A 12,535-nucleotide genomic window follows, 5' to 3' on the forward strand; every position below is an offset into this window, starting at 1 on the left:
AACCCTTTCATCTATGCAGACGATGTCACAATATACATTCCTTACAAACGTGATCTGACAGAAATCACCAACGAAATCAAGCTCAGCTTGAATATCATGGACTCATGGGCAAATGCATTTCAACTAAAACTCAATGCAGAAAAAACACACAGTCTCATCCTCTCATCCCAATACAATACGAACAAACCCACAAACAAACACCCCAGATTATACCCTCCCTATCTCAGACAGCCTGAAAATTCTCGGCGTTACAATCGACCGTAACCTCACACTACAGAACCAAGTGAAATCTACAACAAAGAAAATGTTCCACTCAATGTGGAAACTCAAACATGTGAAACCATTCTTCCCGAGGGAAACATTTCGCAACTTGATACTATCAATGGTACTAAGTCATGTAGACTACTGCAACGGAATTTATGCGGGATGCAAAGAACAAATTATAAAGAAACTTCAGACCGTTCAAAACACGGCAGCCAGGCTTATATTTGGAAAAACACGATTCGAAAGCGCCAAACCCCTCCGAGAAAAACTGCACTGGCTCCCAATCAAAGAACGTATTGCTTTCAAACTCTGCACCCTAGTTCATAAAATTATCTACAGCGAAGCCCCGGGATACATGACAGACCTCATTGACCTACCAACCAGAAACACAACAGGATCAACACAAACATACCTAAATCTCCACTACCCAAGCTGCAAAGGACTCAAATACAAATCAACCTATGCATCCAGCTTTTCCTACATAAGCACACAACTATGGAACGCATTACCAAAAGCCGTGAAAACAACTTATGATCACCTAAACTTCCGGAAATCATTAAAAACTAACCTGTTCAAAAAGGCATACCGTACCGACCCAACTTAAATGCCTGTACCCTGCAACACAATGAAACCAAAGCTCGTAGTGGACATATAATAACTCTTCCGCTCTACGATTCCCTAATGTGTCTTACACACAAACCTTATTCTACCACAACATTACTGTATTTGTTCATACCGGAATTGGCAAATGCCTTTACGGTACTATGCAAGCCACATTGCACCTGCAAATAGGTGGGAAAATGTGGGATACAAATGTAACAAATACATAAATATTGTCCTGCATGGGACCCTCAGGCCTTCTCAACAGAACCGCTTAGTAATTCCAACTTTTTGGCAAATCTGATGTTTCCACACGTGATTCTGTTTCAGGCCCTAGTCTCTGGAATGCCCTTACATTGGATCTTAGCTTAGAGAAATCCTTCGACAAGATTAAAAAGGAAATACACATTCACTTATTTGCAGAAACTTTTGAATAACCCTTCCAATTAATTTAGCTCTTTAGGAGTCCACTAGTCTGGTGGCTCGGCACCTGGCGCAGTCTGCAGCAGGTAGCAAATAATATGAATTCTCTTTCTTTTACCTATCCTTTTACCTATGCTGTCAAATAACTGTAGTTCCAATTTCTATACTCATTTCTTCTACTTATGTACTACTTTCCTTAATCATAGAATTGTTGTAAGCCGCTCAGATGGCAGGGTACTAAATGCTAAATAAACTTTTTAGACGTTTTACGTTACCACATTTTGAGACATTGTCATTGATGCGCTACGCTGTTTTTGAATGCCTTTAGGACACATTGGTCAGGGGGCGAAGATATGGTGATTTTAGTACTTGGTCAAAATAGCCCTGACAAAATAGCTCCAAACATAATAGTCCTTGACATAACAGCCACTGTCAAAATGGCCTGCCCACAATATAACCCTTGACAAGTTAGCCCCCTGACAAAAGGGCCTGATCAGGCTGCCCAGAATATGGGACTACATTTTTTTCCTAATAATCTTATCTTGCCAAGCAGGATAAGGTTGGTAAGACTATGAAAATTATGACAATACTGTTTTGTTTTTTTTAATTATAATGTTGATGGAAGAATAGTTTCTTTAAATAGCAGAATAGATCATAAATACGAGTTTGTAGCTATAGAATTTTATTTATATATGCTTTATGCAATTGAATGCTGGTAGAAGTCTTTATCAGTGAAGATTTCAGTTGTAATGTATTATATTTTTTGTGATGTGTTTTTTTTTTTCTTAGGGGGCTGTTTTGTTAAGGGGGCTGTTTTGTGAAGGGGGCTATTTTGTCAAGGGTTGTTTTATGGGTGGGGCCATTTTGTCAAGGGCTATTTTGTTAGGGTGTGAAATGTCAAGGGTTATTTTGTTACAAGGCTGTTTTGTCAGGTCTATTATGACTGGGTGCCAGTGATTTTACATTAGGCTTCTATGTTTAGTCCTGTAGAATATATCACAGGCTCTAGATGTTGCCTAAAACATCTATATGCTGACATCCACAACTTTTCTAAAATGGCACTGAATATGGCTGCACTTAACACTATGTTGGGTTTTATGCTAACTGCAAAAGTGCAAGCACAAGGTTTATCCTCTAACTGAAGTGTTCAGTCCACACCCATTCTCTGTTCATTATCCACCTCTATCATAGCATATGCTGTCATGACACTGTGGTAACATTTACTGTGCTTGTGTGGTAACAGTATGTGCTAATTTGCATGTTAACTGCTTAACGCACTAAAATATCCTTATGGTAAAATTCAGTAATACCTGTTAACTTCGTATAGTCTAAACAAGTGAGATTGTGTCCCTTTCCTACTAGAAGATGAAGGTAGAGAACTGAGTTTTCCAGTGTCATCATCGGGATATAGGCTGGTGCCCCCTGGAATTTTCCACTATGCCATTGTCAAAGCAGCCTAAGGTCCTGGTAGCTAAACCCCAACTACTACTGCAGCAAAATTAAGGTAACCAATTAACCTAAACACTAAACTATGTAGAAGCACTGAGAGTAAAGCAATTCAGTGAATCCAGACCTCAGATTGGTGTGGCTGGACTCTAGGAAAAAAAAATTAACAGGAATGACTAAATTTCACCTTCACCATCGTTCAAGCCCCACCAGTCTGAACAAGTGGAATGTACCTAAGCAGGAGCTCACAAATCTCTCTTGTCGTCCCCCTTCTCCTCCACTGCTAACTTCAGGCTTCATTCCTTTTCCCTCGCGGCACCTTATGCCTGGAATAGACTTCCTGAGCCTATACGTTTAGCTCCATCTCTACCTGTTTTCAAGTCTATGCTGAAAACCCACCTTTTCACCACTGCTTTTGTCTCCTAACCACTACTCAATTACCTCCCCTTGTTCCTTCTCACCCAGTACTTCTCTCGCCCTTAATTGTCTTGTCTGTCTGTATATTTTTTAGATTGTAAGCTCTATTGAGCAGGGACTGTCTGTGTCAGGTGTTCAGTGCTGCATGCGTCTGCTAGCGCTATACAAATAATAATAATAATTGCTGACCAGTGTGCAGATCCACGATCTGTCGATCAAAAGATTCAAGTGTAGCAGAGTGCTCCTCAATATGGGTCTCCGCCTCCTCTAAACGGCCGCCCAACTCTCGGATCTCCCCGCGAAGATCCGCACCCAGTACAGCCAAATCAGCCCGGACCGCCTTCCGATCCGAGCGAATCTCCTGAAGCCAATCTTTCAGATCAGTGAAGAGCTGCATATCCTGTCCTCTGGGCCCCTCTTCAGAAACAAACAGATCCTTCAGTGAAGATTCCCCAGACAAGGGCCCTCCAGTTCCTGGTGCTGTTCTTGCTGCGTCGTCGCCCCGCCACTGAAAGCGTAGCGGGAGAAATCCACCGACTTTCATTTCGCACTCAATGTCGACTGTGGTGATAATTACAAAGCACAGCCAAGGGGGATCGTGGCTCTCTGCAGTCTGAACACTGCTGGCCGGCCCGCCTCCTTTGATACAACTTCCTCTTTCAGAGTAAGCAGGGCTAGTTGGAAGGAAGCAGCCGCAGCGTGGAGAGAGCTGTTAGCTTTGTAATTATCACTGGGGGCTGGCATTAGTGGCAGCTGGAAGAAAGCTTTTGTATGCTGGGTGGTGAGCTTAGGGAGGGGGGAGAGGGGAAGGCAGCAGGCGAGCAAAGTTGTATACCGTGCGTCTATGCTGTACACTGGCATGGGGGGGACTGGGTCCCCGAGACCCCCCATAGCTACGTCCCTGGATCACAGAGATGCTGAATGGTAAGAGCAACAGTCTGGCACTTTAGAGCAGAGTCACGGGAACAGGCAATGAAGCCATTCAGCACCAGAAGGGCAAACTCCAGGGAGTACCCCCCTCCTGACCACCTCCAGAACCCACTGATTTGAGAAGATGTGGACCTACTTGCTGTGGAAGAGACACAGCCTGCCTTTCATCAGAAACGAGTGGCCCAGAGCACCCTCATTGGGCAGGCCAAGTGGCTGCACTCCTGAGGGCCCGACTTGCCTCAAAAAGGACTCCTACTTGAAGGACCTACTCTACCCCCCCCCCCACCCCCGCCTGGGCCAAAAGGCACTGAGCAGACCTAAAGCGGCCCGCCCCCTTGAGACCAAGGATTGCTGTACACGCTTGCTGCAGTTCAGGGAGACAGAGAGCCATGCCTCCCCCATATTCTTCACCAACTTCTCCAAGTCATCACTAAACAGCAAGCTCGCTTAAAGGGCAGCTGACTCAATAGCTTCTTGAAAGCTGCAGCCACACCCATGAAGAAGCCACCACCAATTCCGAATCCCGACGCTGCCACTGAGGGGAAGCCACACGGACCAGATCATAGAGGAGGTCCGCCCAAAAAGGCTGTCCTGAACTCCAGGTGAGAAATCTCCTGGGACTCCAGCAACCGCTGGAACCAATGCAGTATGGGGCAATGCAACCCACCACAAACAACAGCCTGTATGATGGGGGCCCCTACTTAAAAGGCCAGGCAGAGCTGCTGTTCCACATTCTTTTCATGGAGATCTCTAAGGGCTTAGCCCCCTTGGATTGGAACAGCAGTCACCTTTGTGACTGCTGTAACCAGAGTGTCCACCTTCAGGAAGGCCCAACACGTCTCAATGCTTTGGGGCCACAAGGGGTCCGTTGCAGGAGGATTGAGCATAGGACCCCATGACCTCGTCTAAGAGACGAGAAAACTACTCATGATGAAACAGCTGGAACCCATAGGACTGCTCTTCCCCAGCCTCCCAACAGGGAGAGTCAGGAACCAGAGCCTATGGGAGATGGGGAGCCCAAAAGGACCTCCAAGTTCTCCTCCACTCCCTCCAATGAACCTGGACCAACTAGAACAACCAGATCCATTCTACAGTGCTTAGACCCCAAAAAGGTGCCCCCACTGTTCTCCTTGTTAAAACACCCCTCCCCCCCACCAAGAGGGTGAGGGTTGGGGCTAGGTCCAGGTCCCAGTCTCAAGAGGGAACCTGTACAGGGCCTGTTTAAAAATTTTGGAGTAGTAGAAATTAGCTACTGTTGGGGTTGGAAGGGTAGAAGGTGGTGAGGAGGGTTATTATAGCTGCTCACTGTTATTATTGTTTTCTATTTGTAATTTATACACAACTAGTAAGAAAGGCCCGTTTCTGAGGCCAATGAAACGGGCGCTAGCAAGGCGCTTTCATTCCCATCCCCTTCCCCTTGTTGCTGGACTTACCCTCCGTGCTTCAGGGTGGTCGTGGGCGGCCCGCCCCACGACGTAGAGAGTGGCTGGCTGGCTCCCTTGCTGCCTGTGACCTACAGCCTGCCTGGCTCACTCCCTCCGTTCGTCCTCGCGTAGTAGATCGATGTATGCCCCGCCCTCGCGTCAAACGTGATGACGTTGAGGGCAGAGCGATGCGATTGGTCAAGTGTCATAGCTCCGCCCTCGACGTCATCACGTTTGACGCGAGGGCGGGGCAAAAAGTAATGGGGCTAAATTCCGATCTCTGGCACCTCACAAACCGGAAGTTGCAGCTTCATTAGAACGTTGAGGTAGCAAATTATGTGCGGAAGGGGCGTGGCTGTGGGTGGGTCTATCAGTGAGAGTGAATGGTGTATGAGTGACAGTGAGTGGTGAGTGGTGACAGCCTAAGTGCAGGGCTCCAGGGTTTCCCTGCCACAGAGTGAGCTTCAGAATGTTTGAGGTGAGAATTATTAATATAGATAGTTGCACAGCATATTGTTCCTTTTTATACTTTAATAAAAAGATTTTAATATAAAATCATAATTGTTCGAGGCTTCTGCAGATGAGGACGGAGCGGGGATGGGGACAGAACTTGCGGGGACGGGGTGGGGAGAGACAGGTCCTGCGGGGACAGGGCGGGGACTTGTCATTCTCTACTCAGAAGGAAAACAGACCTAAAGACTCAACTTGCCAGTAGGGGCTTGCAATGGACTGGCACCTGAAGAAAGTCCGTAGGCCATTCAGGGCTCCCGAGGGGAAGGCCATTCTGAACTCAACTGAGGGAAGATCCACTGACCAATGCCCCGGCTGGCCGTGGACTGCTATTACCTCAGCACTGCAGCCTGTAGACTGCGACCTACAGAGTCAGGCTTTTTCTTCAATCCTGCTGCACCAGTCTGACCTCCACCATCTGCTGAAATACTGAAGTGTCCAGGCTGCAGCACTCCTTATCGCAGCGATGTCACCAGAATATTCAAATTTCTGTGCCTCTCATCTGCTGGTAGGGGGACACAACCCATTGGTTTGGACTGATCTAGCAGGATAAGGAACGTTGTTTAACCTTTCAATACACTAAAACAAGAGGACATTTAATGAAACCAATGACCATCAGATTTAAAGCAAATTGTAGAAAGCCTTTTTTCAGAGTGACTAATTAAGCTATGGAATCAAAAGTGACTTCCATAAGGTTCAAAAGAAGTTTGGACAAGTTCACGGAAGAAAAGCCTATAAATTATATTAGGCAGGTGGACTTGGGAGAGACATTGCTCATTCCCAGAAGTGAGCTATGAGAAACAGATCTACCAGGTATCTGAGACCCAGAATGAAAGTTCCTCATGACAGACTCCTGAGAAAATTAGGGAGACATTGGATAGGAGGCAATGTTCTGGTGTGGATTAGGAATTGGTTATTGGACAGAAAACAGAGGATAGGGTTAAATGGTAATTTCTCTCAATGGAGAAGTGTGAACAGTGGATTGCAGCAGGGATCAGTACTGGAACCGGTGCTATTTAACATATTTATAAATGATCTGGAAATCTGAACAAGTGAAGTGATTAAATCTGCAGATAACACAAAACTATTCAAGGTTGTTACAACACGTGCGGACTGTGAAATATTGGAAAGAATAATCTGAATCATAGTTATCTTGGGGGTCAGCACCCAAGAAAAAGATATAACTATCGTCGTAGATAATATGCTGAAAACTTCTGCTTAATGTGCAGCGGTGGCCAAAAAAAGCAAACAGGATGCTAGGAATTATTAGGAAAGGGATGGTGAATAAGACTGAAAATACTATAATGCCTCTGTATTGCTCCATTGTGCAATCTTACGTCGAGTACTGCGTTCAGTTCTGGTCGCTGTATCTCAAAAAACATATAGCGGAATTAGAAAAGGTTCAAAGAAGAGCGACCAAAATGATAAAGGGGATGGAACTCCTCTCATATGAAGAAAAGATAAAGAGGTTAGGGCTCTTCAGCTTGGAAAAGAGACGGATGAGGGGATATATGATTGAGGTCTACAAAATCCTGAGTGGTGTAGAATGATTTTTTCACTCATTCCGAAAGTACAAAGACTAGGGGACACTCAAGGAAGTTACACGGAAATACTTGTAAAACAAATAGGAGGAAATATTTTTTCACTCAACGGATAGTTAAGCTCTGGAACTCTTAGCGTATCTGGGTTTAAAAAAGGTTTGGACAAGTTCCTGGAAGAAAAGTACATAGTCTGCTATTGAGACAGACATCGGGAAGCAACTGCTTGCCTTGGGATTGGTAGTATGGAGTGAGCCTGCAAATAGGTGGGAAAATGTGGGATACAAATGCTACAAAATAAATAAATAAATAAATTTCCAGGATTTGGGTTTCTGCCAAGTACTTCTGACTTGGCCACTGTTGGAAACAGGATATTGGGCTAGATGGACCACTGGTCTGACCCAGTATGGCTACTCTTATGTTCTTTTGACCACAGTCAAGAGATAGAATGCTGGGCTTAATAGATCTTGGTTCAACTCAGTATGGCTTTTCTTATGTTAATTAATTTTTAAAAACATAATAACCAGATATTTATATTGATCACATATTCAAGCAAAACATACATAGACTGACACGCTGATCAATACAAGAGAATCTGTGTAATCTATTGTAATGATTGCTCAAATTAAATACAGAAAACATACTTACAATTAAATATAGAAAACATACTTACATTTCCTCTCAATAAATTGGTGAAGCAAGCAAGACTTTCCAGTTCCAGCATTTCCAATGACTAAAAACTTAAAAAGGAAATCTGAAAATCAGAAAACACAATATGTACAATGAAAAGTACAGCTCGCAAAAAAGAACTTACATCAAATTTCTAACACATTTTAAGTAGAAAGGTGTGGTAGCCGTGTTAGTCCACTTTTAAAGGTAATCAATAGAAATAAAACAAAATAAAACATGGAAAAGAAAATAAGATGATACCTTTTTTCTTGTATTTCCAATAAAAAGGTATCATATTTTCTTTTCCATGGTTTATTTTGTTTTATTTCTATTGATTAACATATATTAGAGTTAGCCATGGTGAGGACTCAAAGATTTTTTTGTCTCAGGGTTGGGGGGGGGGGGGGGGGGGGGGGGGAACAGGGGGAAGAAACAGAACTGCTAAGAAACTGTATCTGCTTATCTGTAACAGATGTTCTCCAAGGACAGCAAGGTAGGTAGCCAAGCAACTGGGTGACATCACCACCACCAAAGGGAACATTTCTAAGCATGCACAGAATTCCTGCTAAGATGCCCAAGAGACCCCTCATAGTCTTAGAGAAATTTACGTGTACTTTTTACCGTTCCTTGAATCATGCTAGACCAGTTCATACCAGTGGGTTGAGTCCCTTCGCAACCAGTAAATAGAGGTAGTAATTTTGAACAGTTTCAATGATATCACCAGTATACAGGATAAATGAGCTTTACTCCAAAGACAGAAAGCTAAATAAGAGTAAGCACAAGAACAAGCCCATTCAAGTTGGAAAAACCTACCAGGAGAATAGGAAACAATCCTTCATTTTTGGGAATGCAAAACACGACAAGGGACATAAATCAGTACTTCCCTTTGCAAGTAACCAGGGTAAGTCCCATGAAAAATTTAAAAGCCAAAACTAATAAATTAAAAAATACATTGTTTCTCTATAGACAACCAATGTAAAGAGGTAATGATCAGAGAAATATGCTCGTGGAACTCTGTATTTGTCAAAAGCCACACTGCAGCATTTTGCATATAATGTAGTCTCTTAATAATTTTACTTGGTAACCCCTGTAACAAAGCATTACAATAATCCATATGAGATATGACATAAGCATCAAGTAATCGTGCCATTGTCTAAACATTTCCAACAGTCATCTACAATATCCATCAATACAGTTTCAGTATTGTGATATTTTCTAAATATCTTACCCTGAAAACAAGCAAAGGCAGCTATCTGAACTTTTATGGAAGTTAGGGATAGGATGTGTTCCAGGCCTGGTTGTAAGAAGACCAGGATAGTGGACAACTGTGTTTGCTAAAGAGAGTGTTCAAAGAGCCTCCACACATGCACATAAGCCAGAGAAGTGGACCGCTTATGGGTCCTAAGCAGAGTCCCAATAACCTGTGCTGAGTAACCCTTATTCTTTAAACGGCACTTTTCAAAAACCAAGCTGTAAGTGAAAAGGGAGCTGGGTCTTCCATCAAGATGGGACCCTGCCTCAGGACCTCCCTCCCCCCCACCTTATAGAAGTGGAAATGGAGGACCCACCAGGAGGCACCTGAAGTCTGCATATCATAGGTGACATGGCCAGTACAGAGCCTCCAGAATAGCCAAAAAGGGGTGCTGGTTGTCCTATTGTGGATTAAAAACTGGTTGAAGGATAGGAAACAGAGAGTGGGGGTTAAATGGGCAGTATTCACAATGGAGAAGGGTAGTTAGTGGGGTTCCTCAGGGGTCTGTGCTAGGACCGCTGCTTTTTAATATATTGATAAATGATTTAGAGATGAGAGTAACTAGCGAGGTAATTAAATTTGCTGATGACACAAAGTTATTCAAAGTCATTAACTCGCGACAGGATTGTGTAAAATTACAGAAGGACCTTACGAGACTGGGTGGCTAGATGGCAGATGACGTTTAATGTGAACAAGTGCAAGGTGATGCATGTGGGGAAAAAAGAACCCGAATTATAGCTACGTCGTGCAAGGTTCCACGTTAGGAGTTACGGACCAAGAAAGGGATCTGGGTGTCGTTGTCGTCGATAATACACTGAAACCTTCTGCTCAGTGTGCTGCTGCGGCTCGGAAAGCGAATAGAATGTTGGGTATTATTAGGAAAGGTATGGAAAACAGGTGTGAGGATGTTATAATGCCGTTGTATCGCTCCATGGTGCGACCGCACCTTGAGTACTGTCTTCAATTCTGGTCGCCGCATCTCAAGAAACATATAGTGGAATTGGAAAAGGTGCAGCGAAGGGCGACAAATGATAGCGGGGATGGGACGACTTCCCTATGAAGAAAGATTAAGGAGGCTAGGGCGTTTCAGCTTGGAGAAGAGACGGCTGAGGGGAGACATGATAGAGGTATATAAAATAATGAGTGGAGTGGAACAGGTGGATGTGAAGCGTTTGTTCACGCTTTGCAAAAATACTAGGACTAGGGGGCATGCGATAAAACTACAGTGTAGTAAATTTAAAACAAATCGGAGAAAAGTTTTCTTCACCCAACATGTAATTAAACTCTGGAATTCGTTGCCGGAGAACGTGGTGAAGGCGGTTAGCTGGGTTAGATGGTTTCCTAAAGGACAAGTCCATAAACTGCTGCTAAATGGACTTGGGAAAAATCCACAATTCCGGGAATAACATGTATAGAATGTTTGTACGTTTGGGAAGCTTGCCAGGTGCCCTTGACCTGGATTGGCCGCTGTCGTGGACAGGATGCTGGGCTCGATGGACCCTTGGTCTTTTCCCAGTGTGGCATTACTTGTGTACTTATGGTTATCCTCCAGGGCATTCTGCCTGTCATGGGGAAAACACATATATGGGCTCCTGTTGCACCAAAGCGTCAATTCATGATGCTCCAGCCTCCCCTTCTGAGGCTTAAGAACAGCTCACACTTTGCATTTCTCTTCGACACTGTCAGATTGCAGTAAGAAACCCTCCAGCTATCCACTAGGAAATGGAAGAGTTTTCAACTCAGCTCCCACTGTTGCGGATCCAGTGAACCGTAGCTTAAAAGTCTGTTTTTGTATGTTGTCTGAGCTGGTGATACGAGTCACTGAGAGCAACAGACTGCTTTCCAACCAATGGCACAGCCAATCCACTTCCAGTGCTACCCATACACACCTGGTTCCTCCCTGCTTGTTGAAGTCCAACAATGCCGTACCATCACCCAGACTGCCTTTCCCACCAGAAAGGGGAAGAAATATCTGAGAAACCAGTTGAATGGCCCTAATCTCTAACAGACTGATGGGTTATGCTGCCTCCTGCAAAGATCACTTACCCTACATCACCATCCCCTCACAATGGACTCTCCAGCCCAGGAGAGGGTCCAGGGAACTCCGATTCAGGTGGTTCAGCCTGTCCCACAATGACAGTGACTTTTGTTGGGAGTGTGAAAGGGAAGAAGGACCTTAAAGTCCTAGGCCTTGAGGAGGGGGGGAGGGACAGTGAGAAAGCAATGTAGAGGCATCATATGATCCCTGGCCCATGGTACCACCTCAGTAGATGCTGCCATCAATCCCAGAAATTGAAGGCTGTCCTTGGAGCTTGCAGATCCTCTCCTGTGGAAGAACATGCACCTTCTGGTGCTGAATCAGACACCCAGATATTCCAAATTCAGTGAAGGCACCAACTAAGACCTGGGTTAGTTCACTACACAGCCAAGATGCTCTAGGGAGTGCAATGACTGAGGCCATGACTGCCCTAGATTTTAGCTAATTTGAGTGCACTTGGAAGTGATTATCTAGATTAATGAAAAGTGAATGCAGGAGATTAGAAAGGGAATAGTGGAAATCTAGGAATTCTGCTGAAGAGCTTGGAAACTTCACTGTAAGTCATAAAAGCAGGAAATTAAAAATACCTAAAAACTTATTTTAGTTTAATTGGCTCTCCTTACTTTGATCAAAAGATTTGTTTAGACTAGTTAATGATCTTAAATCATCTACAGATTTGATATCATCTTTAATCCAACCAAATGCTACTGACCTTGCTATTTCTCAGAAAAGGTTTCACAGTTAAGGCAGTCTTTAGTCTGTGGTCAATCAACTCAGACACTTTATCAGAAACTTTTCACAGATGATATGGATACTGTTTCTACTGATAGATTATGGCCATCTTTTAGGGAGGTAACCTCCTAGGAGACAGAACGTCTCCTTTGCAAGCTCTCCAGTGGGCAGATGATCGAAAGCCCCGCGCTGTTCCAAACTGCGCTCTAAAAATAGCGCTGAAGAGCACTGGGCTTTACCGCCCCTATGATCAGACATAATAGCATGCAAATTTAAGCATGCTATTCTCTCT

The 12,535-nt window shown here is 44.1% G+C and overlaps 1 protein-coding gene across 3 annotated transcripts in view; it reads right to left on the reverse strand.

The window, feature by feature from the left end:
• RAB4A (RAB4A, member RAS oncogene family) overlaps positions 1 to 12,535 on the reverse strand; it is a 142,839-nt gene that overhangs the window by 109,983 nt on the left and 20,321 nt on the right. For all 3 annotated transcript variants that reach the window (XR_003941457.1, XM_030196486.1, XM_030196485.1), the window contains exon 2: positions 8,226 to 8,306. Coding sequence is in view for 2 of the 3 variants with exons in the window: in XM_030196485.1 (XP_030052345.1) it covers positions 8,226 to 8,306 (81 nt within the window). In the remaining variant the exon portion in view is untranslated. The remainder of the gene's footprint in view (positions 1 to 8,225; positions 8,307 to 12,535) is intronic.

This window comes from Microcaecilia unicolor, chromosome 3, assembly GCF_901765095.1.
Source record: "Microcaecilia unicolor chromosome 3, aMicUni1.1, whole genome shotgun sequence".
NCBI lineage: Eukaryota > Metazoa > Chordata > Amphibia > Gymnophiona > Siphonopidae > Microcaecilia > Microcaecilia unicolor.